A 25,775-nucleotide genomic window follows, 5' to 3' on the forward strand; every position below is an offset into this window, starting at 1 on the left:
CCAGCAGCTCTTCTCCTTCTCGGCGGTGGGCGACATGGCTAGCGAATCCGCCCCACGCGACCTGTTCGCAGCGGCAGAGGCTGTGTCGAGACGGGTGCACGCGACGTGACCGCGCGAGGGCCGCCGGTCCGCAGACCGACATGGCCGAGACCCACAGCACGCGTAAGTGGTCTGGCACGAGGGAGTACGACGCGCCTGCCCCCACGCTGATGACTCTGGAAGGAGGTTGTGTCCAGAGAGGCTTCGAGGGGCGTGCTGCGCGGCTCAAAAACCCGCGACTGGGAAGAGAGCGAACGGCGGTGCGGGCCACAGGCAGAGCAGGGGCGGAGCGGGCGGGGCAGGCGGGGCGGCGGCGCCTGTGACGGGGAGCCAGAAGAGCATCGACGACCCGTACAGGTTCGGAAGCTCTCGCCGCAGCTGGCCGGTCGTCCTGCGAGAGCACTCACGCAGGGCCGGGTCACAGAGGCCGGGTCACAGAGGCTGGATCACAGAGGCCGGGTCACAGAGGCCGGGTCACAGAGGCTGGATCACAGAGGCTGGGTCACAGAGGCCGGGTCTCAGATGCTGGATCACAGAGGCTGGATCACAGAGGCTGGATCACAGAGGCTGGGTCACAGAGGCTGGATCACAGAGGCTGGATCACAGAGGCTGGATCACAGAGGCTGGGTCACAGAGGCTGGGTCACAGAGGCTGGATCACAGAGGCTGGATCACAGAGGCTGGGTCACAGAGGCTGGGTCACAGAGGGCGGCAGCGCAGTGGTGCTAGGGGCGGCGGGGCAGAGGTGCTGGAGCGTCGCCTCGTCGCCATCTGCGTGGGGTCTCTGTCTGCGAGTAGTCTGCGCCTGGAGCGCACGGCAGCCCAGTCAGCAGTGCCGCACGCCGCCTCGGCCACGTTGCACCAGAGGAGGTAGCACGGGTTGTTGAGGCCCGTGGTCACAAGCTGCGACGCAAGCACCTTTGGGACCAGCGTCCTTATGGCTACGCCGGGCGCTAACCGATCCATCAGCTGGTACCAGCGGTAAAAAGCGGGAGAGGCGAGGCCGTTGTACGCAGCGGAGACAAAGTTGCGCTGTGGGTCGAACTGCTTTTCTCCCGCACTGCGCTGTGCGACTGCATCGCCGACTGCCATCACGCAAAAGCCGGTGCAAGCCGCCGTCCCGAGCGGCCGTGTGCTGCTGGCGGAGCGGAAAACCGCGTTCATGCGTTGCATTCTTTATCGAGCGCCTCTCCGCGTCCACCGAGAGAGGCAACGGCACGACATATTTCTTTTTGCGGCTGCGGCTTCCTGGTGTGCCTTCGTTGTCTGTCACATGTCAACCCTTGAATTCTTTCTCTCGCGCGGCTGGCGCGCTCTGGCACTAACATCGTGGTGTACCTATGTTCGTGCCGGCAGGGGTGTTCGTGCCAGTGCGCGGCAGTCCCGTGCCTACTGTAGAGTTGTCCTTTGTAGAGTTGCCGCCTGCACACCGGGTGGATAGGAGAGAATAGCCGTTATCCTGTAGAGTTGTCCTTTTGGAACCGCCGTGCATTTTTCTTTTTCTCGCGATGTCCACCCCGCCGCGCCGCCGCTCTCGCCGCCTCGCCACCGCCGCCGCCGCCGCCGCCCCCTCGCCAGACACGCCGCCGCCCACCCGCCTCCTCGACCTCCCCACGGAGCTCCTCGCGCGCGCCCTCTCTCACTGCGATCCCGTCGACCTCGCTCGCGTCGCGGCCGTCTCGCTCCTCTTCCACGCCTCGCTAGCGGTAGAGGGCATCCGCTTGTGGGCGCAAGAGCGCGGCTTCGAGCTGCCGGCGCTGCCAGAGGGCGAGGGCTGCGCCGTGCGGTGGCTGTGCTATTCGGCGCTGCTGCGCGAGTCCAGCCCGCCGGCGAGGGTGGCAGCAGGCCAACGGCACAGCCTCTTCATCGATGGCGAGGGGCGGCTCTCGTCGTGCGGCTCAGTGCCGTCTTATAATCCCGGGTTGCTCGGGCACGGCGAGGGCGTGACGCGGCTAAACACGCCGACCCGCCTCCCATCCCCTCTTCTGGGCGGCGAGCGCGCCGTGAGCGTGTCGGCTGGAGGCGGCCACAGCCTCGCCATCGCCGCCGACGGCAGCGTCTGGAGCTGGGGCTATGGAGGCTCTGGTCGGCTGGGCCACGGCGACCAGCAGGACCAGCTGCTGCCCAAGAAGATCGAGGCCTTCGCAGGGCGGCGCGTCGCCGTTGTGTCGGCTGGATTCGCGCACAGCCTCGCCATCACCGCTGACGGCGCCGTCTGGAGCTGGGGCGGTGGATCCAACGGCAAGCTGGGCCACGGCGACCAGCAGAACCAGCTGGAGCCGATGGTTGTCGAGGCATTGGCGGGGCAGCGCGTCGTCGCTGTGTCGGCTGGAGCGTACCACAGCCTCGTCATCACCGCCGACGGCGCTGTCTGGAGCTGTGGCTGGGGATACTTTGGCAGGCTAGGCCACGGCGACGAGCACGACCGGCTGCTACCGAAGAAGGTCGAGGCATTCGCTGGCCAGCGCGTCGTCGCTGTGTCGGCTGGATGGTCGCACAGCCTCGCCATCACCGCCGACGGCGCCGTCTGGAGTTGGGGCTATGGACGCCAAGGCCGGTTGGGCCACGGCAACACGCAGAGCCAGCTGCTGCCGCAGCAGGTCGAGGCGTTGGCTGGCCAGCGCGTCGTCGCTGTGTCGGCTGGAGACAGCCACAGCCTCGCCCTCACCGCCAAGGGCGCCCTCTGGAGCTGGGGCGATGGAGGCTACTGTGGCCTGCTGGGCCACGGCGACGAGCAGGACCAGCTGCTGCCCAAGAAGGTCGAGGCCTTTGCAGGGCGGCGCGTCGTCGCTATCTCGTACTTTGGCCATGGGTCGGCCGGAGTCGCGCACAGCCTTGCCATCACCGCCGATGGCGCCGTCTGGAGCTGGGGCGATGGTGAGACCGGCTGCCTAGGCCACGGAGAGGACCTGACGAGCCAGTTGCTGCCCAAGAAGGTTGAGGCGTGGCCCGCATCTTCTTGACTCTCAGACAATCGAAAAGTGACAGAAAAGCGGGCCGCCGCAGGAGCCTGGCGCTGAGTGGGAGAGAATGCACCCAAAATGCTCTCGTGTGTCTGGGGTCTGCGTCTGGGGACGGGGGTGAGCCGCACATGCACATGCACATGCACATGCACATGTGCACGTATCATCGCCACACACAGGGACTACAGTCAGGTAGGTAGCAAGGAAAGACACGCGTGAACACCAACCCCCTCAAACCGTTCAAACTTATCGCGACCTTATACGCGCCGCGTTTCGACGCAAGTCCCTCGGCACCTCGACGCTCGAGTACCCGCTCCGCCTCCGCCCCCCATCCTCCATCCATGGGCGACAGCAAGGAAAGTCCGCTCGTGAGGGCGCGAAAAGAACTCGCACGCGCCCGCACCGCCTTGGCCACCACCGGCAGGGACCTGCCCGTCGACCAAGCGGCTGCAAAGAAGGCGCAACAGGCAATGCAGAGCCATCCCGGCCGCCGCCAGGAGCGGCTGGTCACGCCCCGGAGGGCGCGCCCGAGCGGGAAGTAAAAACGCGGCCTAAAAAGAATTCTAAAGGGCTGGGCACGGGACTGGCGCGCACTGGCACGTAAAAGAAAGGGAACGAGCCCACCCACGTCCCACGACGAGATACACCACACTTGGCTCCACCGTGGACACGTCCATAGCTGGGGACACTACTAGGTCACGCATACTCATTCTAAAACCCTGAAAAACGTACTCGAGTACTCGAGTACCCCAAAAGAAACCGCTGGCCGGCGCGCTGTATTTGTCCTCGCCGCTCTTTGCCTGGCGGCGCGCACACACCAGCCGTCGCCCTCCTGATGGTCGCTATCGCCCGCCCCAGCTCATCACGAGCGCAGAAGGCGCAACGGCGGCAGGAGGTGGCAGCGGCGGCCGCAGTGCAGGAGGCAGCGCTCGCGCAGCAGAGGGCTGCAGATCAGCTACTGCGTGGCCTCGAGGCACTGCCGTTCGCAGCGCTGCAGCCGCACACGGCACGGCTCCAGGCGCTGCTGGCGGTGTCGATGGGCGTCGGGACACGTGACGAAACGAGCGGGCCCGCGGGCGAGGGCGCACCGGCGTCGAACCCATTTTCCAACGTGGTGGGTGGCGGTGCGGGCCCGAAGCCCATATTCTCGTTTGGCGCGTCCGCTGGCGATTCTTCGGGCGGGCTCTACGGGAAAGCGCCGACGCCCGTGCCCGCTTTCGGTGGTTTCACCTTCGGTGGCGCAACGCTCGCCTCTGCGCCTCTGGCGGGTGGCCTCAGCGGCTTCGGGTTTTGCCCCGGCGCGGCACTGCCGCCGTCCGCTCGGTGGCCTTTTGGCGGCTTCCGCTTCAGCCACGGCGCGTCGCAACCGCCCGTCCGTGGCCTCTTCTCTTTCGGTGCCGCGCCCGCGCCCGCGCCCGCGCCGTCGCCGCCGCCGCCCGCTGGCGGCCTCGTCTTTGGTGCTGCGTCGGCATCCGCGCCGTCGCCGTCGTCAGCGCTGTCGCCGCCTGTGGTTGCGCCCTCGTCGTCGCTGTTCAGCTTCGGCGTGCCTGTGCCGGCGCCGCCACCACCGCTCACCACCGGCCTCGGTGTCGAGCAGCAGACGCAGCAGACGCAGCCGGAGCAGCAGCAGCAGCCGCCGCAGCAGCAGCAGCCGCAGCAGCAGCAGCAGCAGCAGCAGCAGCAGCAGCAGCCGCCGCCGCCACAGCAGCAGCAGCCGCAGCAGCAGCAGCCGCCGCCGCCGCCGCCGCCGCAGCAGCAGCAGCAGCAGCAGCAGCCGCGGCAGCCGTCGCAGCCGTCGCAGCCGTCGCCAGCCGCCTCGGGCGACCCTAAACCGGCGTCGCTGCGCGCGTGGGTCGAGCGCGCCTTCGCACAGTGCAGGAGCGACCTCGAGCGCGGCGTCGTGGGTGAGCATGATCCCCCCTCCCTCCTGCCCCCTCCTCGCCCCTCCTTCCCCTTCCCAGCATCCCCCGCCGCCAACTTCCCCTCCCCACTCCCCTCACCCCCTCCCCACTCCCCTCACCCCCTCACCCCCCCCCTCCCCCCCTCCACCCCTGCCTAAAAGGCGAGCACCTCCGCAAGACGATCCAGGCGGTCGACGTGTGGACGCACGACTGGGAGAGAGAGCCCCTCCCCCCGCGCAAGAAGGAGCTCTGGCTCCCCGTCTCCTCCGGCCTCTCTTCCGGCCGCGACGAGCAGCGCGCACCCTCCGGCCCGCAGCTCGGTGGCAAGAAGAAGCCCGCCGCTTCTGGCGGTGTGTTCAGCTTTGGCGGCATGGCCAACGCTCTCCCACCTTCCCCGCCGCCCGTGGAAACGGCCTCCGCCCCGCCCGCGCCGCGGAGTGAGCTTTGGTGGGAAAAGGAGCCGTTGCTGCCCATGCCACCCCACTTCCGTGCGGGCCCGAGCACGCCGCCTCCGCCTCCGCCCTCGCCCATGGAGAATGTCCTGAGCGACCCGTTCCTGCTCGGCTTGATCCTGTACTGCAACGGCGCCCTCGCCCCGAGCGAGTCGAACTACTACTACTTGCTCGGGTATGGCCACGCCCCAAACGGCCGCGACGAGCACCAGCAGCGATGGGCTTACTGGAAGGTAGAGCTGATGCGCCACAACCGCCGACACGCCGAGCAATGCCTGCGCGACTTCCGCGACAAGGCCTCTCCCATGCTCGTCTGCAAGTCATGGCACGCCTTTAGTGCGGGGGAGGAGGGCGTGCGCACGTGGAAGGCCATCGAGAGTGCGCGGCAGCAGGCGAGGCTGCGCGCTGCGCGCGTCGCCGCCGCAGATGGCCAGGTTCCTTGGTTGTACCGGCTCTGCGCGATGGCGATGGTCAACGATCTGGCCGGCTTGCGGTCCGCCTTTGGCCGCAGCGTGGGGGAGCCGGGCGACGCTCTGCGGTGCGCCGCAGCCGCTATCGACGAGGATTACTGGTACGAGATGCACGACGATGGCGACGACGCGGCGATCGCTGCCGATGCCGAGGAGATCCCCGCCGGGCACCCGTTTGCCGCGCGGACCGAGGCGCGCGTCCGGGTCGGCATGTATGAGCACCGCACGCAGCACGCCCGCGCTTTCTTCGAGCCGAGGAGCACCATCGGCACGCAGCACGCAGCACACGGCCAGAACGCCGTAGTGGCCGTGTGCGCGCTCAACGCGGCGTGCGGCGGCGCCACCGACGCCGTCCGCTTCTGCATCGACTTCTTGCAAGCGGAGTTTGGAGGGATGAGCTGGAACTACCCGTTCAGCGACAAGTCGGGCGGCACGGTGCTGAGCCTTGCCGTCGAGTACGCGTGCCACTACGCGTGTTTGGAGGAGCCAGTGCGTGGCGTGGCCGCCTTGCTGCAGGCGGCCTCGAAGGACCGGCGGAGTTGGCCGTCGAAGCTCTACTCGCACATCCTGTGGGGCTCGCACGGCAACGGGCTGCACCAGGCGGCCGCCCGCGGGCACTTGCCTCTTGTCAAGGCGCTCGTGCACGGCGGCCTCGACCCGACGCGACCCGTCCACTTCCGCTACGGCGACAGCCGTGACGGAGCGGCGACCGAGGCGCCGCTGCCGCAGCATTGGGCGGCGGCGCATGGCCACGACGCGGTGGCAGCGCTGCTCTCTGGTGAAGTCAAGAAGCTGCGCCCCGACATCACAAAGGGCGAGCCGGGCCAGCACTATCGAGGGTGCGACCCCCCACACCCTGGCGTGTCCGCGCGTTGCCCGTTGCGCCGCTCACCCCCCCCCCCCCCTAGCAGGCACCTCTCCTATTTCGACACGCGGCAGAACAAGCTCTTTGGCTTCATCGAGCCCGACCCACAGCAAGGGCTGGGCAAGTCGGCCTTTGTCCACCTGGAGAAGCTGCGCGACCACTCCTCGCGCGACGAGGGCCAGGCGCGGCTCTGTGTGTGCGGGAGTTGGTTTTGCGGGGAGAGGGGGGGGGGGGGGGGGGGCAGGCTGCTCACCTACCTGCACTGGGCCTTGCACAGTGAATGGGCCGTGTGCCCGGGTGTGGAGATGCGAGGGTTGCCTGGCCCTTGCCCCACCACTGTGTGTGTGCGTGGAGAATTTACCTTCCCTTCCCTTCCCTTAGGGCTACCCGCGACCAGGCCAGCGCCTCATCTTTGGCGTCAGCTACGACCGGCAGGGTCGCGCACGCGCCACGTGGGTCGCAGATGAGGACCGCAGCTACGTGCGGCTGCCTCTGCGGGACGAGCGAGTGGCGAGCGCGCACTGGAGGCGGTGGCGCGAGGCGGACCGGGACAGCAGCGACGAAGGGTGGGACATCGGCCTGGACGATGACGAGTATTATTAGCGGATTCGCGGGCGCTGGGTTTTCTGAAGAAAAAAGGGGTCTTCCCTCGCGGGGCACTTGGAGCACTTGGAGTGCAGCACTTGGAGCACTTGGAGTGCAGTCATTAACCGCGCACATCCAGGGCCGGGAGCTGGGCGGGGCCGGTGAATTCTCTGCGATTTGGAGCACTTGGAGTGCAGCTATGGTAAAATTCTTTTCTCGCGAGCACCGTAAGAAGCTACTACGTTATATTTATAGCCAGCGCGCCTTTTGCTTTTTGTTCGGCCAAGCGGGGGCGAATCGCGCGCTGTATTTGCACAGCAGCGGCCGCACGTCCCTCCTCTAGCAGTCGGCCAGAGCTCCTGGCTGTGAGGCTTTGGACTCGGACCGCCTTTGCACCAAGCTCCTTGGCCAGCATGGCCGCACACACCTCCTCGTGTCGTCCGGCGATGTAGTCGACGGCCACCGACTTGTAGAGCCCGGCCACGACAAGCTCGCGTGGCGTCGACTCCAAAATGTGTTGAAAAGGGCAGCTGTCGACGTCGTGAATTAGCACAAACCGGACCTCAGAGCGTAGGATGGCCATCAGCTCGTCAGCGAGAGCCTCACCGTTTGCATCCATGTTCCTGCTGCTCAAGGAGTCGCCGAGTTGATTCTTGCGGATCGCTCCATCGACGCCTAGCGTGAAGGTGTCCTTGCGAAGAAGGACGATGAGGAATTTGCTCTCAGGGAGGCTGTCTGTGCTTCCCTCGCGAGATAGCTGCCTAACTTCGTCTATCTCCCTCACTTCGACCTGGGATGACGTCCAGGCGAGATGGCGCACCAATGACGTGACGACCTCTCCGGCGCCCGGGTTCGACTTGCTCAGCTCACTCGCGTCGTCTTGTTTATTTTTCAGAACTCTTTTTCAGCGGAGATCGACTGCCTCGTGATACAATGGTGGTTGCCAGCGCGGCGGCGCCTCGGGTGGTCTCCATCCTCGTCGCCGCCGTCGCCGCCGAGTGGGCGCGCAAGGCTGCGCTGTACCCGCTCGACACGCTCACCACCCGCCTGCAGTACTCGCGCCGGCCAGTACTCCTCTCGGCTCCGAGCGACATCACGGTGCTGCCCGGCCGCCGCCTCAGCCCGCCGCATGCCCAGCCGAGCCGCGGCACACGCACGGCCATTGCACGTCCCACGGCGCCGCGGTGCCTCGCACGCCCACGCCTTCTCGCCGCATCAGCCCGCGGCGGGTCGCCGCCGCCAGCTTCCCGACATAGCGGCGGTCCTGACTTGGCCTTCCGTGTCGCCGCGCCGCCGCAGGCGAAGCGCGTGTCGCAGCTGGAGCAGGCGCGCGAGGTGATCCGCGACGGCGGAGGCCCGCTCTCTCTCTACCAAGGCCTCTCGACCCACCCGCTGCGCTTGCTCCTGTCGACGACGCGTCCCTGACGCGTCCCCGGAACGTCCAAGGCCTCTCGACCCAGCTGGTCGGCGTCGTGCCGACGTCGCTCGTGTACATGCCGACGTACGAGGCCGTCTCGCGCCTCGCTCGCGCAGTCGACGGAGCGCAGTGGGGCCTCCCCGCGGCGCTACCCGCCTCTCAGCTCGCATCGGTCGCCACCGGCGTCGCCTCGTCGTGCGTTCGCGTCCCGATCTCGGTCGTCAAGGCGCGACACTTCCTAGACACTTCCTAGACACTTCCTCCCGATCTCGGTCGTCAAGGCGCGACACTTCCTAGACACTTCTTAGACACTTCCTCCCGATCTCGGTCGTCAAGGCGCGACACTTCCTAGACACTTCCTAGACACTTCCTCCCGATCTCGGTCGTCAAGGCGCGACACTTCCTAGACACTTCTTAGACACTTCCTCCCGATCTCGGTCGTCAAGGCGCGACACTTCCTAGACACTTCCTAGACACTTCCTCCCGATCTCGGTCGCATAGGCGCGGGTCGCGAGCGCCAGCAGGCGAGCGGCGAGGAGGAAGCGACGCGTCTCTTCACCGCTCGTTGCGTGAGCAGGCTCGGCTGCAGCTCGGCCTGTCGCCGAACGCCGCGCACGCCGTACGCACCGCCCTCGCCACCTCGGGATGGCGAGGGGCTCTGCGCGGGCCGGGGCTCTCTCCTCCCCGTGGCCTGACTCAGTCTGCCCCTTTCGGCGTAGGAGAGGGCTGTACGCGGGGTGGGGCGCCACGTGCGCGCTGGACGTGTCGTACGCGCTCGTCCAGTTTACCGCGCTGGAGTGGATCCGCGCTCTCTCGACCTCGGTGGGGCCACGTCGCTCTCCCCATGTCGCGCGGGACGCCTCTCTCAGCCTTCCTCGGGACCGCCCCGCAGGTCGTCGGCCGCCCGCTCACCACGCGCGAGAATGCGCTTGTGGGCTTCGCCGTCGGCGTCATCACTTCGGCGCCGGCGGAGCCGCTCGACGCCGTCCGAGAAGTGTCTACGAACCTTCCCGGCTCCCTCCCGCAGGTGGCGACGGAGCCACTCGATGTGGTCAAGACGCGACTGATGGGGCAGCGCTCGCGCCGGCCGGCGGCGGCGGCGCAGGCGGCGGCGCAGCAGCGGCAGCAGCAGCAGCGGGCGGGCGGCGGCGATGGCGGCGGCGGCAGTGATGGCGGCGGCGGCGGCGGCGGCGGCGGCGGTGGCGGCGGCGGGACGCGGCAGCGGCGGCTGGGTGGACGGCGCGGGTCTGCGGAGGGGTGCGGTGTGGTCGGCGAGCGAGCAAAGGACTTTGGGTACACGGGGCTGATGCACGGGCTACGCCGCATCGTCCAGCAGGAGACGCTTCCTAGACACCTCCTGGACACCTCCTGGACACCTCCTGGACACCTCCTGGACACCTCCTGGACACCTCCTGGACACCTCCTGGACACCTCCTGGACACCTCCTGGACACGTCCTAGACACACCTCCTGGACACCTCCTGGACACCTCCTGGACACCTCCTGGACACCTCCTGGACACCTCCTGGACACGTCCTAGACACACCTCCTGGACACCTCCTGGACACCTCCTGGACACCTCCTGCCCCCCTACGCCGCATCGTCCAGCGGGAAAGGCCAGGGCGCGGACAGTTTGGGAGGAGAGTTTCGGTGGAGAGTTTGGGCCGCGATTCAGCCGCGACTCAGCCGCGCTCTGGGATGGGTCTTGGCTTGGGCTCTCGGCGGCGTCTCTTCACGCCGGGGGGGGCTGTGAACAGGAGGGCGCGCTCGCGCTCTGGCGCGGGCTGCTGCCGCGGCTGCTGCTGAAGTCGTTTGGCTCGATGATCTGGTGGGCCGCCGAGATCCGGCCGAGATCGTCCGAGGTCTGGCCGAGATTCAGCCCGTCTCAAGCCGAGGCCGAGTTCGCCCGCCCTGCCTTGCGGTGCAGGTACCCGGTCTACATGTTTGTGCTGCGCGTCATGGCGCCGGTCTCGGCGTGAGAGCTGTTGCGCGCGCAGCTGCCGCTCGGCGCCGCCCCTCTTTCTGCTGGCCGTGGTCAGACACACAACGTCAACTCGAACACACATCTCATGCAGACGCTCTTTCTCGATAGCCGCGCTGGCCGATGGATGAGCGGCTCCGTACCCTGCCGCCACGTCGCGCGCGCTGTCAGCATGTGTATGGTGTGTATCGCGTTCGGCGCGGTGGAACCCACGCAAGCGTGACGAGTGCAAAACCACATGCATCAGCTTCAGGCCACCTCACAAAAATCTTGAAGGTGCCGACGGTCGCAGTCTCCAGTCTGCCGGCGTGGCGCGCCGCTGCGAGCGAGAGCCACAGTCCGCAAACACGCATACTAAGCGCGATACACCGCACATCTAAGATGTAAGAACTATATATCGCGATCAGACATTGGCAATTTGCCAAATGGTCCGTGGAGCGTATCGGGTATCGCGGTCGCCTTAACGTAACATCGATGTACTGGAAACAGAGAGCGAAGCGAGCGAGCGAGAGGTTCCAGAGAGAGCACGCGCGCACGGGGAGGAGAGACAGCCACTGGCGCCGCCGAGAGAAGAGAGGAACGAAGAAGACGACGATGAATAAAGGTTGCGGCTTGCGCTGGCCACCGCCTGGGCTGTCCCTCAGCTCGCGCCTCCCGCCCGCCTGCGGAGCCGCTGAGCGAGAAACTCCGCCTTGGACGCCGCGTCTTGCTCTGCGCGCCTCGCGCTCTCCGTCGCCGCAGCAGCCGCGGCAGCCTCCGCCTCGGCGGCAAGCAGCGCCTCCTCTGTTTCACTCGCTTCGCGTGCCGCGGCATCCAGCCTCGCCCGGGCTGCAACCTCCGCCGCCCTCGCTTTCTCCTGTTGCCTTGCCAGGAACTCCGCCTTTGACGTGGCGTCGCGCTCGGCGCGCCTCGCCGCCGCCGTCGCCTGCGCGGCGGCAGCCGCCGCCGCCTCGGCCGCAGAGAGCGCCTCCTCCGTCTCGGCGAGAACGCGTGTGGCCTGCACCGTCTCCACCCTCGCAGCCTCCTCGGCGGCCTTCGCCTTCTCCTGCTGCCGTGCAATGAACGCATCCTCCGCAGGCTGGACCGGCTTGAGGACTGCACGGGCTCGAGGAGAGCACGCCGCAGGCTCGTGCCCGCACAGCGGCGGTTGCGTGAAGGCAGCCACCCAAATGAAGTCGAGAGCGATCATCATCATCGGCGCCGAAATTTGCCGGCGTCAAAAGCGACAGCGTCACTCAGCACAACACCGGGCACGGGACCCTGGCGCACGGGACTAACGCGCCCACTGGCACTAACACAGGTACACCAAGAAAAAAGAATTTCCCTCACGCGCACGGGACTGGCGCGCACTGGCACTAGCACAGAAAAAAGAATTTAGAACCACAAACTCTTAGGGAAATAATATGTATGGTTCTTGCACTTGTGCAAGATTGGGCGTCTTCTGCCGCAGTCCCTTTGATGGGAGGCCCCAGGGTGGGGGCCACCTCGAACCCCCGGCCAGGGATTCGAGCGGAGGGTGCCCCGGATTCATCTATCCGTTGGGCCCCGGTACATTCATTAGAACTGATCACTTTGCGCAGCAGCCGTCCCTTCGCCGACTGGACGGCAGTGCGCTGCGTTGTCGCTCTGTCGTGCACGCTCTCGTGCCTCGTTGTTGTGACACGGGAGTAGAGTCGAGAGGTAGTCCTCGACGAGACGACCGGCGCTGCGATGCCAGCCCTCGCTGCCGCCGAGCTCAGCATTCCGGCCGAGCAGCACCCCGATCCCGCAAAGCCACTGGTGATACCCGTCGACTCAACAGTGGTGGGCTCTACCCTGCGCTTCATTCCGTGGTCTGTGGTGGGCAATCCGGCCTTCCTCAATCTGCCCCCTCCTCCTCCAGGGATGCAACTTGTGCAAGATTGGGCGTCTTCTGCCGCAGTCCCTTTGATGGGAGGCCCCAGGGTGGGGGCCACCTCGAACCCCCGGCCAGGGATTCGAGCGGAGGGTGCCCCGGATTCATCTATCCGTTGGGCCCCGGTACATTCATTAGAACTGATCACTTTGCGCAGCAGCCGTCCCCTTCGCCGACTGGACGGCAGTGCGCTGTTGTCGCTCTGTCGTGCACGCTCTCGTGCCTCGTTGTTGTGACCCACCCTGTCCCACCCGTGTGTGATCAGTGTCTACGGAGGGAGTGTCTTCGGCTCACGCCAGGGCGCTCGTTGCTCCTCCGTCTCTTTGTATCTGACGCGTCGTGTCCTCGGCAATGGCGTTCGCGGCAGTCCAACCCAACAGATGGTGGAGAATCTTCCTGCCCTGCGCAGTGACGCTGACCGGCCTTGGGACCTTCTACTTTGGGCTGGGCTCCATGATCGAGTATCTGACGCAGGCGGGATTTGGCAATCCAACTCAGTCCGCAGCGATCGTCTCCGAGGTGTCCTCGCTGCGCGCGCTCTGCATGCTCCTCTTCAACTTATCCGCCGGGTCCTACTTCTCGTCCGGCCCACCCTTTCGCTGGCTCCTCCTCGGGTACCTCTCCGTCGTCCTGAGCTGCGTGCTCGCCGTCGTTTCCGTCTACACCCGCCATGCCTGGATCTACTGGCTCGGTTTCGGCCCCGTGCTCGGCGTCGGCACTGCGATCGCCTACACGATATCGTACCAGATTGCGATGGTAACACTAACCCTAACCCTCACCCTAACCTCTAACCCCTACTAACTCCTACCCCCAATCCCTAACCTCTGACGCCTAAATCCTAACCCTAACCTGAAGCCCTAGACCCTGACCCCGATCCTGACCCTGACCCTGACCCTGACCCTGACCCTGACCCTGACCCTGACCCTGACCCTAACCTCAACCCCAACCCTAACCCTAACCCTAACCCTATCTCAGGCGTGGTTCCCCGACCGCCGCGGCCTTGTCGCTGGCATGCTCGGAAGCTGCATCAACCTCGGAGGGGTGCTATTCGAACTCGCCGCGGGGCGGCTCTACCCATTCGGGGCGGTCGTCGGGACGGGCGCGCTCACGGTCGCGGTCACCGTCGCCTTCTTCCCGTCGCTTCTGCTGCACCACCCAACACCGCCACCGGCAGCCGTGGCGAATCATCGCGCAAATGGTACCACTACGGCCCCCTGCAGCGGTGGAGGGATCACGGCGAGAATAGCCACGACCACGACCACGACGCCCACTTCTGCAACGGCGGTCGACGAACAGACATGCGACGTCGAGTTAGGGGAGGCACGTGGCGGCGGGCTGGCGGTGACAGAAGGCGCTGGAAAGACTGCAGAACCCGCGCCACCACCCGCTGCTGCGCAGCCGAAGCCATCGGCGGCGGCGATGAAGTGCGTGGAATGCGACGTTGAATTAGGGAACGCCCGCGGCGGCAGTGTAACGGTAGGGGCTGCACCTGCGCCGCCGCCGCCGCCGCCGCCGGTGGCGATGCGGGACGTGCTTCGGACCCGCCAGCTCTGGCTTTGCCTCGCGGTGATCGTGCTCGGGCTGCTGCCCGGCTTCGGGACGCTCAGCGTGCAGAACGTGCTCTACGTTGGCGTGCTGCAGGGCGTGACCAAAGCCGACGCGGCGCAGTACGCGGTATAGCCCCGTTCCTAACCCGTAATCCTAAAATGTGACCCTAACCGTAACCGGAACCCTAACCCTATTCCTACCCCTATCCCAACTAACGCTATTCCTGAACCGATTCCTAACCAGATTCCTGACCCGTTTCCTGACCCACAATTCCTGATCTGACCCTATTCCTGACCCTATTCCCAACTGACCCCCAACTAACCCCCAACTGACCCGATTCCTGACCCGATTCCTGACCGTCACCGACACCCTCATCCGAGCAGGCGATCCTCGTCGCCGTCATCCTCGTCACCCGGCCGCTCCTCGCGCTCCCTGCCGACAAGATGAACCTCGCGACGCGGGTGGTATCCGAGGTTGCTGCACCTGGCTTCCTTCCCGCTGCTTGGGTTGAAACCGCACTGCAGCGATGGCCCATGCCGGCCAGGGGCTCCCTCCCATCTCCTAAAATCGTGCACGTCCCATGCCGACGGGTTGAAGCCAGCGCGCGCGATCGGCCCGAGCAAAAGATGGGCGTGGCAATGGGCCGCCGACAGGAAGGACAGGATGCTCACAACACCGAGGAGTGAGTCGTCGTCAATCTTCGCAACGTGTCGTACCGCGCTGCCTTCGACGAGCCGCCACGCCTGCCGCCACCAGAAGAACGCCTTTTCAACAAGCATGAACTGACTGCAGCCGTCGCGCGCTTGCCTCAGCCAGACAATGTCGTTGTGCGCTCGCTCCTCCTCGTCCACGGAGTCAACTTTCCACTTGGCTGGTCCTCGCCGACCGACAGCAAAGCACACAAGACTGCTGGAAGATTTCCGCGCCCAGGTGTCCCGCGCCGCGTCGCGGCGGTCCTTCCTTTCGGGCGTGCTCATCACGCCCACGAGCAGCCGCACCGACGTGCCCTGCAGGCTCGGTGCACTGCACGAGGCGACCGATTCAAGAATTTCGTGGCCGGGGGATTCGGCCGGCGGCTGCTTGCACAAAGCTGCCGCCCGTGCTGATGAGAGCGTCGGCGTTGCTCCCACCTTGCGCTGGGTGCCGTTGAAGGGCTGCAGGAACGGGTCGGAGAGATTCACGCGGTATGGGTGGGGCTCACATCCAGGCCTCCGCGATGGCATCGGAAGCCCTCGGAGAGTGACGGTCAGCCCGCCCCGGCTCTCGACAAGTGCGATCGCCGACGCTGCGCCTTCGCCGGACGCGTCTCTCGGGGGCACGCATCAGAGGACACTGGACAGTGGACGCGGCGGGGGACGCGCGACACGTGGATTTTCGCGCGAGTTTTGCACCGCCACATCCCCCTGGCCCATCCCCCACCCCTACCACCCACCCACCACGAGTACAAGCCCCGCCTCGCGCGCTGTTTTTCTTGTATATTCCTCTGGCCTCCTGGCTGACACAGGCGTCGCTGGCGGGCAACATGACCGTCAACGCTGCCGGAGGCGAGGCCGCTGGCATCCCGTCCGAGGGCAAGCCCGCTTCGCTCGAGGACGTCATCGGCAACGGCAATGACGTCCCGTCCGAGTCGGCGCCGACGGCTCCTGTCGGCATCACGTCGCTGTCGCCTTCGCTCCTCGGAGCCGAGGTGAGTGTGCGCACGCCAGCATTGTCATCATCTCTACGGCCTCCCTGTCTCCGCACACTTGCGTGTTCTCCCCTCACCCAGGCGTGCGGCGCCGAGGAGGCCGCCACCGAGGAGTCCGCCGCCAAGTCCGCCGCCGCCGAGGAGTCCGCCACCAAGTCCGCCGCCACCGAGGAGGCCGCCGCCACCGAGGAGTCTGCCACCGAGGAGGCCGCCAAGTCCGCCGCCGCCGAGGTGTCCGCCGCCGCGGAGGCAGTCGCCGAGGAGGCGCCCGTCGCCGAGGTGGCCGTCGCCAAGGAGGCTGCAAAGGAGGTCGAGAAGCCGGCCAAGACCGTTTCCAAGCCGCCCGACCCAGCGGTGGTGAGCGCGCCGCAGCATTCTCTCCGGCCACTCCTCGCTCTCCCACCGGTAATAATCTCCCTTCCCGTGTGCCCCTATCGCGCTTTGCAGGACACCGCCTGCTACCCGGGCCTGCCCACGCCGACGGCGGTGGGGGAGAGCGAGCCTGCGCCGGCCCGCAGCTCCGGACCGGGCTACGTGGGCGGCGTCGAGGCCGAAGTCCGCCGGCTGGGCGAGAGCGTCGTCTACCAGGCTACGCCCGCCGACGGCAAGAAGTCGCCGTCGCCGGGAGTCCCCACCTCCGGCGGCATTGCGCCCGTGGCGCCCAAGCCCCTTGGCGCGGTCGCGGGCGCGGGGCAGGCCGACGCCGCGTCACGCGAGTACTATCTCGCCGTGCGCGACAAGGCGCTGGCCGCGATCTTGCTCACCAAGATACAGCGGGCGAAGCTGGACGCCGAGCGGTCGGCGTGCGGGTGCAAGTGCCGGCGCAAGGCCATGCGCTGCCGCAACAACCCCACGTTTGGCAAGGGCAGGCGCAAGTCTGGCAAGGCAGGGGGCAGGCGCAAGTCTGGCAAGGCAAAGGGCCGCGGCCGCGGCTCGCACCGGCGACCGAAACCGCGCGGCGGGCCGCAGACGCCGCCTTGCAAGTCGCCGGACCGGCGCCGCGAGCCGCAGCCCGCGTCCGGCAAGGCGCCATTCGCCGCTGGCACGTGCGGCGCCGGCGGTCGCGCCGGCCTCAAGGCGGCGGCCGACTGCGTGCAGGGCGGCTACACGAAGGCCGAGGGCGCCTTCTGGTGGCTGCTCCTCGTCTGCATGCCCGCCTTTGGCCACTGCGCGTCCGCCGTGCCTAGCCCGACGGCGGTGGCCTCGGCCTTCTCGTCTGCCGTCGCCTCGGCGTCCTCGGCCTTCTCATCCGGCGTCGCCTCGGCGGCGTCCTCGGCCTTCTCGCCCGCCGTCGCCTCGAAGGCGTCCTCGCTCGTGAGCTGCTCGCCGCTTCTCGTGCCCGCCCTCGTGCTCATCCTCCTCGCCATCGCTTGCGGCGCCTCCTGGCCGACCGCGGCGAGCGGAAAGGGGGCTCGGCGCGGCGTGGCGTGCGCCGCCTGCCTCACCGCCGCCATCGCGTGCCTCCCTGGCGCAGCAGCGGCTCCCGCGGAATCCTCCGCGTCGAGCACCACCTTCTCGTGGTTCACGGAGGGTGGTGCGATACCTCTGTCCTTCCTCTTCGCCGTGAGCGTGTTTGCTGCCACGGCCGACCTCGTGCTCCGGCAGCTGCTCGAGATCGGGTTGGCGGAGCGGCGCGCTGCGAAGATCATGCAGCGCGTCTCGCGCGGGCTGATGGCGCGCAAAAAGGTGGCCGTGAAGGAGGAGGCCGCCAACGAGGATACCACCACCGAGGAGTCCGCCGCCAAGTCCGCCGCCGCCGAGGAGTCCGCCGCCGAGGAGTCCGCCGCCGAGGAGTCCGCCACCAAGTCCGCCGCCACCGAGGAGGCCGCCGCCACCGAGGAGGCCGCCACCGAGAAGGCGACCGTCAAGTCCGCCGCCGGCGAGGTGTCCGCCGCCGCGGAGGCGTCCTCTGCCTCCGCCTGGTTCTCGTGGCCCAAGTTCTGCTCGGCATCGAAGCTACTGTGCATCGTCTTCACCTCGATCGTGGTGCTTGGTCTGTGCTGCTCGGCCTTCGCCTCCTCGTACTCTAACGGCGTCTCCGAGCTCCTCAACTCGGTGTACGTGCCGGACGTGGCCGCACGCCGCCACCGCTGCCGACCTGAAATCTCTGGCGCGGGCTGCGGCACGCAATTTGAGCAGCATCCTCATGGCGCAGGTGAGTTGATGTACGGGCCACCAAAGCATCGGCAGCGCTACACGTTTGGCACGGCCATTAATGTGAGCGCGACGCGTGGAGCCGGCCATCTTTCGCACAGCGCGTTGCAGGACTTTGCCCGACGGTATGCGTCGACGTATTCGAGCGCGGATCCGTACAAGCACATTGTGATCGACAATCTCGTGCCCGAGGCGTTGGCACATGCTTGCATGAAGGAGCTTCAGGCGAAGCACTACTTGCCATCTTCCTCCACATCTGGCGCCTCCAGTTTCTGGAAATCGCGGAGCACTCCAATGGGCGCGAAGCGAGGCCGTGGTGGCTACCCAGAAAACACGCAGGCCGAGGTGTTTGGGCCTAGCACTGTGAGACTCTTCGATTTCTTCCAGTCGAGGCGCTTCGTTGCCTTCCTCGAGACACTGACCGGCATCCGCAATTTGACGGCCGATAGCCGAATGATTGGAGGTGGCCCCTTCTCGATTGTTAAGGGCGGTTTCCTCTCGCTGCACACCGACTTCAACAAGCACCAGACCTGCCAAAAGGGGTTGTTGCCCATTCCCAACAACGAGCCAATCCCTGGCTGCAGGGTGGTCACACCAGGCTGGCGACGCCTAAATTTGCTAATGTACCTGAACGAGGGCTGGCGCGAGGAGTGGGGAGGCTCCTTTGAGTTGTGGGAGACCGACCCGCGCTACTCGTTCCTTCAATATTCAAAAAAAGTTCTGCCTTTGCTCAATCGGATCGCCATCTTCTCGGTTACTGACGTCTCCATTCACGGCCATCTCGACTCGGTCAATCACCCGCACGGCGAGGCCCGAAAGTCGCTATCATTCTACTATTACACCCCCACGATCGACGACGAGCCCCTGATTACACCGTTGCTTCACGAGTCCATCTACATGCCCGGCCACGCAGCCCTCCGCTCAGTGGAACGATGGCGCACAATGGTGCCTAAGTATACCGTCCGCTAAGACTGTCCTCGCGCGCGCATGCTACGCCAGAGGGGCGGACGACCAAGGCAGTCCTCTCCGCCCTTCTGGACTCCCTTCCGAAGCCCGGGGGGAGGGGGAGGGGGCAAACCCACTTGGCAGGAGCCTCCTCTCAACTGGGCGGAGGGGAAAGATTTACGCGAGGTTCTCTGTACCCAAGCTTCCCTACTTAGGCGGCTCCCGTGGTGTACCTGTGTTAGTGCCAGTGCGCGCCAGTCCCGTGCCCAGTGTCGTGCGAGGGAGTTTAGTTGTAAGATTCTCTGTACGGCTCTACCCAAGCTTCCCTACATATATGTTTTTGTACTCTTTGCTGGCGCCGACCGCTTAAAAAGTGGGTGCTCTACGTTTGAGTATGGAGCAGCTCTGGCGCGCAAAAACTCTCAGTCTCCACGCATCACGGATGCGACACGCCGCGCTGCCTTTTCAGACCTTTGCGTCAGAAAGCTCCACGCATGGTGCTCGCTCGAACGTGGCGTGAGCCATGCAAGCATTTGCGCGCCTTGTCGTAGATCAGTTCCGCAAGTTGCGGCGGCAGCTTGTGACGAGGGACTGTATCCTTAAGATACGCGCGCACGGGCGTGGGTGGGTAAAAAGCCGCCACCCTCGCCTCACCCTCGCCCCCCCCCCCCCCGCCCAGCCGTTTTCCCGCCGCCCAATGCTCCGCCGTTCGCTGCCGTGGTCTGCCGTCGTGCCGCCGTTCCTTACCGTGCCGCTCCTTCCTCCGTGCCGCGCCGCCCTTGCCGTTTAGCCCGCCGTCCCCCCTGCCGTCCGTTACCGCCGTGCCGCCATACCGCCGCTCCTACAGTGCCGCGCCCGCCGTGCCGTTCTCCCCTTTCTCCCAGTAAGCTAAAAGTACACTGAGAAAACGGGCCACTTTGCGGGGTTTGCGGTACGTCCTCCTCGATCTCGCCGCCGCCGTCGCCGCCAGAGTCCGGCGGCAGCCCGTCGGCGGTGATGACGAGCTTCGACGACAACAACGATGGCGTCATTGACGCGAAAGACGCTGTCGACGTCGCCGAGGACATTGCCAAGAAGACGGCGGCGGAGCGGGAGGCCCAAAAGGAGGCCACAAGGGAGCGCAAGATCTCTCAGGTCTTTCGGAGGTTTGCGATGGTGCTGGTGCTCGCGCTGCTAGCCTCGGTCGGCATCAATGCGGGCCTGACAGCAGCGGTCGTCTATGCTGTTAAGGACACCGAGGTTGACGGCGTCCTGCTTGTCTCGTCCGACACCGGCGACGTGCTCAAGGTGAGGTCGAATCGGTGCAGGCGTGCAGCTGTTGGAGGACCAGGCGGCCTTCTGGTGGCGGCGTCCGGCGAGTGCGGTGCGCGGGCTCGGCGTGAGGTGGCGCAGCCCTGGACGAGGTGGGACGGCGGACGTGGGGGGGAGAGAGAGAGACGTGGGAGCAGGATGGAGAGAGATGCGCAGTAGTGGGTGGGCCGCCTTCTAGTGGTCGGCGAGGCCGTGGCCAGTGCCCCGGCCCTGCGGCGCCGCCTAGTGAGTGAGTGCTCGCCGACCCTCCCCACACTAAGTCGTCATCTCGGTGCTGTGTCCAAGACCTGGCGAAGGCTCCAGCGGGCACGGGAGTCATGCGCACGGAAAAGAATGGGGCGAGCAGGCCGCCTGCGATTGAGATACATGCACAACAACATGCACAACGACAACAACAACACATGTACATGTGCATGTGCATGTGTGTGTATGGCGTCGACAGAGTGTGGCGTCGATAGAGCGTCGGGCAATGACAGAAACGGTCCAAGCCACCCGTGCGGCGAGGAAATACCTGACTTTCCCGACCGGCTACGCGCGGCGGGCATCGCCGAGGAAGACTTCAAGAACGTGATGCAGAAGTGCATCGATGCGGAGTACTGCAAAATAGCCACGCTGCCGTGCACCATCGCGACCGGCGGCCTTGGAGTGGTCTTCTTCTGTATACCGGATGTCCCCTGCGACCCGAATAGAGGCATGCGTGAGTTCAACGAAAAGTACGAGCCGCAGGGCATCAAGTGCGAAAGGCCTATGATTCAGGGCTGAGTCTTTAATTTCGTTGTGCCGGCGCAGGCAGCTTCGCAGGCTGTCGTGGTGGCCGCTGCGCCCGTGCCTGTGCACATCGCGCGAGATGCCGATCCGGCAGAGAAGCTAGCGCAGCTCAAGTCCTTGTTGGAGAAGGAATTGATCACGCAAGTGGACGACTACGAGGAAAAGAAGGCGCAGATCCTCGCGGGCATGTAGTGCGTCGTGGTCGGGATGTTGGCTCAGAGAGGTGCCGAGGTCGACGCGAAGGGCGGAGGCAGGTCAGAAGTCAGGTTTGCGAACTTCAGTTTTTTCTCGAATTGTCCCAGGCTGCCGTCGGCATACGGCAACGGAGACGGGGTTGAAGCCATACTGGATGGCGGCCACTCGGGCGACGCTCGCGAGGTAGACGCCGCAGCGGGCCGCATCGGCGAGAGAGTGAGAGAGAGCGACTCAAGGAGACGTAAGCGTAACACGAAAAGAAGGAAATATCGACCGCAACACCTCAAGGGACTAACACGATCCTGCAAAAGGGAGCGCGAATGCACTAAGGTGGCTACGCCTCATCCTGCAAAAGGGAGCGTAGAGGGGTGAGTCCTGCAGAGGAGGTGTGAAGACGCGAAGCGTGGGTTATGAACAGAGGAGAAGGCCAGTGCGCGCTATGAACAGAGTGAGTGTGCTGGGCGCTGGGAGTGAGAGGATGTTCCTGATGCCGCTAAGTCTGCCGCTACCCGCTCCGTCCTACAACTCGTCTCGCTCGCGGCCGCCGGCCACGCCTCCATCCTCTCCCCGCAGCAGCGCCTCCCACCGACCAGAGGCCTCTGCGCCGCCCCACCGGCGGAGCGGTGTTGTGCGCCCCCGCTCGCCCCGCTCGTAGGGTGCCACGCGCACGACGCCGTGCTCGCCCATCAGCCAGAGCACCATGTTGGTCCGCTCGCCCTGCTGGATCGGCTCTGCGGCGTGGTAATGCCCACCCAAGTGGAGCAGCGCCTACAGAGAGAGAGGAGGGCGGGGCGCTCGAGTCTGGCAGAGAGCGAGAGCTGCGCGACTTCTCTCTCGGTAGGCGGAGGCCGCTTTGCGCCTCGCCCGGCGCGAAGTCCTCAAAGTCGACCGCCGCGGCGGGCGCATTGCGCGGGTCGGCGTCCACGAAGCGCGTGCCCTTGAAGGTGAGCCGGCCGCCGCGAAAGCCGTCGGCGAGGTTGACGTTGATCGTCGCGACCGAGGCGTCGGCGTGCTCGGCGAGCGACTCGTCCTCGCCCGGCCGGTAACGCACCACAAAGCCATAGTGCTCATCCGCGTCGCGAAGACCGACCGAGCTCGGGAAGGCCATCTGAGACAGCGGCCTCCCGTAGCGGTGGGCGAGGTGCCGCATCGCGCCCTCCATCCCCAGCCCGCCCGGCACCGCCTCGAGGATCGCGCCGAACCGGTTCATGCCGTTGGGCCGTCTGATGGGAACGCCCGACGCCGCCGCGTGATCGAGCTCCTCCCGCAGCTCGGCGCAGAAGCGAGGCGTGAAGAGCTGCAGCCGCCAGACGCCCGCTACGCCGGTCGGCTTGAGGAGCGAGCGCAGCGGCGCCTCGTCGACCGGCCCGCCCGCCATCGCCGCCGCCTCGGCCGCCGCGACTGCAGCCCGGAGAGACGGGTCGATGTAGTCGGCCTCGTTGGCAGCGAGGTCGTACAGCCCCGGGTGAAGCCGGCCCCACTCGGAGCGTGCGAGCGCGAACGTCTCTGCGTGCTCCTCCCACCAGTCAGCCGCCTCAAACTCGCCACCGCTCTTGCTGGCGTTGGAGATGGACGCGGGCTTCGCGGCCGCCGCGGCCAGCGCCCGCTCCAGCGCGCCGGCGCTGGGCGCGGCGGCGACCGCCTGCATCGCGCCGGCGCCGGCAGCGCTGCGGGCGGAGTGGGCGGCGCAAAGAGCAGAGGTGATCATCGTAAGCGCACAGCAATGCTAGCTCCGCGGCGCGGGATGTGCGAAGAGAGGCCGCACAACAAAGTGAGCCCCGCGGCAGTGGACGTGTGCCGAGGAGTGTCTCGCGCCGACCGAGACGGGGAGTAAAGTTCACGACCTCTCACCGTGGAGGGCCAGGCCGGCGTGGAGTGGCTGCGAAAAAGACTGTGCGCCAGTCCCGTGCCCAGTGTCCGCGCTGCACGCTACCCGCACTCACGGACTCCATACCCGAAAGAAAGAGAAGGGAGCTCGCGGGAGAGGTGACGAGTGAACTACAGGTAGTGGGGAAGGCAGCCTCGATTGCCATACAGACATGGGTGCGAAACAACGACAAGACCAGGGCACGGGCAGAGGAACGAGAGAAGAATATAGGGTGGATAAAGCGCCTGTTCACGGCATGGAGGGTGAGCCACGCCGAACGTACCGAGCGGAGAGCCGAGCGGAAGGAGGACGGGGAAGATGACTCCGAGGAGGACGAACCAGTGGAAATCCAGTTGTCAGATGTCACGATGCATCCGAAGGGGACCCCGGCGCCGGCATCATCCGTAGAGGCACGAGTGTTCGAAGAGAGAGTGGACCTGAGCAACAACATGACCTGGAGGCAAATGATCGGAGTGGGAGTCAGAAATGTGGTCCTTGCGCGAGGGGAGCTCGATAGACTCGAGGGGCCAGGATACGCCGCGAGGAGGACGGAGTTGCGCCGAAAGGCGAAAGAAGCCGCGAGAACAAGGGACCGACAGGCGGCGGCGTCACAGGACGAGGCAGAAGAGAACGACGCGACAGAGGAGGAAATGACAAGGGAGAGAACGACGAGAGTGGGACGACCGCGAGGTGGCATGAAGGTTGCAGCGAGAAGCGGCGAGAGACTACGAAGAGAGATAGGAAGAGGCAGACTCCCTAGGGTGGGCGACGGCTAGCGCACCACACACCTCTCCTTAAAATCCCTGTGTGGTGGCGGCGTGCCGTCCTCCCATCCCTCCCTTGGGTTGTCTGTTTTCTTTCTTTCTTTCTTTCCGCGCTGCGAGCCTGTCGTGTCCCTTGTCAGGAGCAGGAGAGCCCCACCTGTCCCCCTGATCGTTCTTCCAAAATCCTGCTCGTGCAGGTGGGGACCCTGTCCTCGTCCCATCCCTCGTTTGGCGTGTCTGTTTTCTTTCTTTGCCCAGTGTTGTGCGAAAAAGAATTGGAAAAGCAGGGCGGGGGCGCCCTGGCTCTGACCCATCCCTCCCTTGGGTTGTCCGTTTTCTTTCTTTCTTTCTGGCTCTGACACAGGTCCACCACGGGAGCCGCCTTTAAGCGACTCCTGCGAGGGTGGCGAGGCACTTAGCTCCGTGCACCCGCCCACCCCCGCCACAGGCAAGCTCATTCACAACCTGCTCTGCGATTGCCGTGTGAAGAACGACCGAGTTGTGCGAAAAAGATTTTCCCCTCTGCGAAAAAAATTGAAAATGCGGTCGCACGACACGATTATTCACGCGACAGGCGAGGCGCGGGCGACGGCTTCTGAGAAGCCGTCGCCCGCACCACAGCGCACAGCCACAGGAGCAGTCACACCACTCCGGCGCCCACCCACTCCCCCTGCGAAAAAGAATTTTAGAACCCCGCTCCCTCGCGCGACTACTGGGCACGGGACTGACGCGCACTGGCGAAAAAGAATTTTACGCCATTTCGCGCAGCAAAAAACCGCTCACCAGATCACACGCACAATTCTTTCTCACGCTGCTGTTCTTCACCTCTCCACCTCTACATCAGGAGCGCGACAGCAAAGGCCCGCGCCGTCGCCATCGGCGCCACCACCTGCCACGCGTTGGTGGCCGGGTCGTACCGCTCCACCGAGCTGAGGTCGCCACCGCTGAAGCCGCCCACAGCGTAGACCTTGCCGTCGAGCACCGCCACAGCGAGATGGCACCGAGCCGTCGCCATCGGCGCCACCGCCTCCCACGCGTTCGTCGGCGGGATCGTACCGCTCGACCGAGCTGATGGCGCCGGCGCCGTAGCCTCCAACAGCGTACAGCTTGCCGTCGAGCACCGCCACGGTGGGAGCCGCACACTGCTCGGTACCCCCCCCTGCACATCTAAAGTCATGGCCGACCCCCCCCCCCAAGCAGCAGCGCTCTGCTGCTGGGGGACCCCCCCCCCCCAGCAGCAGCGCTCTGCTGCTGGGGGGTGCTGGCATCTCTGTACCGACAGCTGTAAGTAAGTACGGTTAGCGTTCCAGTCGTCGGCGAGGTGCTGGATATTAAATGGCTTGAGGGCGAGCCGCATGGCTTCCACCACACGTCGCTGCCCGCCATTGCGGCGAAGCGTCGCGGCGGACCTGACAGTTTTGCCCCGCGCGACGGGCCGCGCGCTAAGCTCAGTCGATCGATTTCGACGAGCGAGCGATCCGAGGATCGAGCGGGGGACCGATAGGCTAGAGAGATCAACGCTGATCGATCAACGTCAGCCGAGACGCCCGAGTGAGTGGCTCACTATACGGCTTTTAGTGTGGTAGTACAAGATAGACTCACATGGTCACAAGTCTTTAGTAAAACGCCAGCACTCGACACGACGAAGGTGCATTGGGCTCGAAGCACGAAGGCGCGGTGAACACAGCCGCCTCGAGCGTACCGCTAAAACACGAGGCGAGGTGGGAGGGGGCGGCGGCGGCGAAGAGGCGGGAATCTGCGGGAGCCGGGAGAGCTGCAGCTGGGTCCAATGCCCTCTGCTGCTGGGGGGGTCGGGACCCCCCCCCCCACTCATTTCTACTCCCCTGGTGGCGGTGCCTCGGACCCCAGCGGGCTCACACCCGCCAGGCTGGTGGGGCTGTTGGACCACACTCTTTGTTGAGGCGGCGTCCGGACGGTTGATGTTGCGGCGCTCACGCTGCTCGCGCGGCT

General features: G+C 65.9%; 6 protein-coding genes across 6 annotated transcripts; 5 read left to right on the forward strand and 1 right to left on the reverse strand.

Moving 5' to 3' along the window:
* Positions 1-422: 422 nt before the first annotated feature.
* EMIHUDRAFT_64666 (hypothetical protein) lies at positions 423-767 on the forward strand (the record flags this gene model as incomplete). The annotated part of the gene is made up of 1 exon (XM_005778153.1): positions 423-767. A coding segment is annotated over one exon (345 nt), but the record flags the coding sequence as incomplete, so codon positions are not given.
* Positions 768-8,207: 7,440 nt separating this feature from the next.
* EMIHUDRAFT_100710 (hypothetical protein) lies at positions 8,208-10,669 on the forward strand (the record flags this gene model as incomplete). The annotated part of the gene is made up of 8 exons (XM_005778154.1): positions 8,208-8,372; positions 8,574-8,609; positions 8,735-8,886; positions 9,411-9,513; positions 9,584-9,685; positions 9,719-10,018; positions 10,448-10,518; positions 10,618-10,669. 8 exons carry the CDS (start codon positions 8,208-8,210, stop codon positions 10,667-10,669), a joined length of 981 nt encoding a protein of 326 aa, XP_005778211.1.
* A 2,247-nt stretch (positions 10,670-12,916) lies between these two features.
* Positions 12,917-14,245, forward strand: EMIHUDRAFT_205917 (hypothetical protein; the record flags this gene model as incomplete). Its single annotated transcript, XM_005778155.1, has 3 exons — positions 12,917-13,321; positions 13,541-14,041; positions 14,114-14,245. The coding sequence occupies 3 exons, from the start codon at positions 12,917-12,919 to the stop codon at positions 14,243-14,245; spliced, it is 1,038 nt and encodes a 345-aa protein (XP_005778212.1).
* A 4,003-nt stretch (positions 14,246-18,248) lies between these two features.
* On the forward strand, positions 18,249-18,923 carry EMIHUDRAFT_64744 (hypothetical protein; the record flags this gene model as incomplete). The annotated part of the gene is made up of 2 exons (XM_005778156.1): positions 18,249-18,499; positions 18,539-18,923. 2 exons carry the CDS (start codon positions 18,249-18,251, stop codon positions 18,921-18,923), a joined length of 636 nt encoding a protein of 211 aa, XP_005778213.1.
* A 972-nt stretch (positions 18,924-19,895) lies between these two features.
* EMIHUDRAFT_205921 (hypothetical protein) lies at positions 19,896-20,281 on the forward strand (the record flags this gene model as incomplete). Its single annotated transcript, XM_005778157.1, has 2 exons — positions 19,896-20,200; positions 20,230-20,281. The coding sequence occupies 2 exons, from the start codon at positions 19,896-19,898 to the stop codon at positions 20,279-20,281; spliced, it is 357 nt and encodes a 118-aa protein (XP_005778214.1).
* Positions 20,282-21,407: 1,126 nt separating this feature from the next.
* On the reverse strand, positions 21,408-23,046 carry EMIHUDRAFT_421392 (hypothetical protein). The gene is made up of 2 exons (XM_005778158.1): positions 22,033-23,046; positions 21,408-21,941 (listed from the first exon to the last, which is right to left on the reverse strand). Exons 1-2 carry the CDS (start codon positions 22,879-22,881, stop codon positions 21,693-21,695), a joined length of 1,098 nt encoding a protein of 365 aa, XP_005778215.1. The 5' UTR covers positions 22,882-23,046; the 3' UTR covers positions 21,408-21,692.
* Positions 23,047-25,775: the final 2,729 nt, after the last annotated feature.

The sequence above is a fragment of the Emiliania huxleyi genome (genome assembly GCF_000372725.1).
Source record: "Emiliania huxleyi CCMP1516 unplaced genomic scaffold EMIHUscaffold_25, whole genome shotgun sequence".
Lineage (NCBI taxonomy): Eukaryota > Haptophyta > Isochrysidales > Noelaerhabdaceae > Emiliania > Emiliania huxleyi.

What these genes read in the sequence shown, in the direction of transcription:
- EMIHUDRAFT_421392 (XM_005778158.1), bottom strand. Translation starts at nt 22,881, where the DNA reads ATGATCACCTCTGCTCTTTGCGCCGCCCACTCCGCCCGCAGCGCTGCC. An exon ending in AGGACTTCGCGCCGGGCGAG is followed by an intron (nt 21,942 to 22,032) that starts GCGCAAAGCGGC and finishes CTCTCTCTGTAG; the next exon opens with GCGCTGCTCCACTTGGGTGG.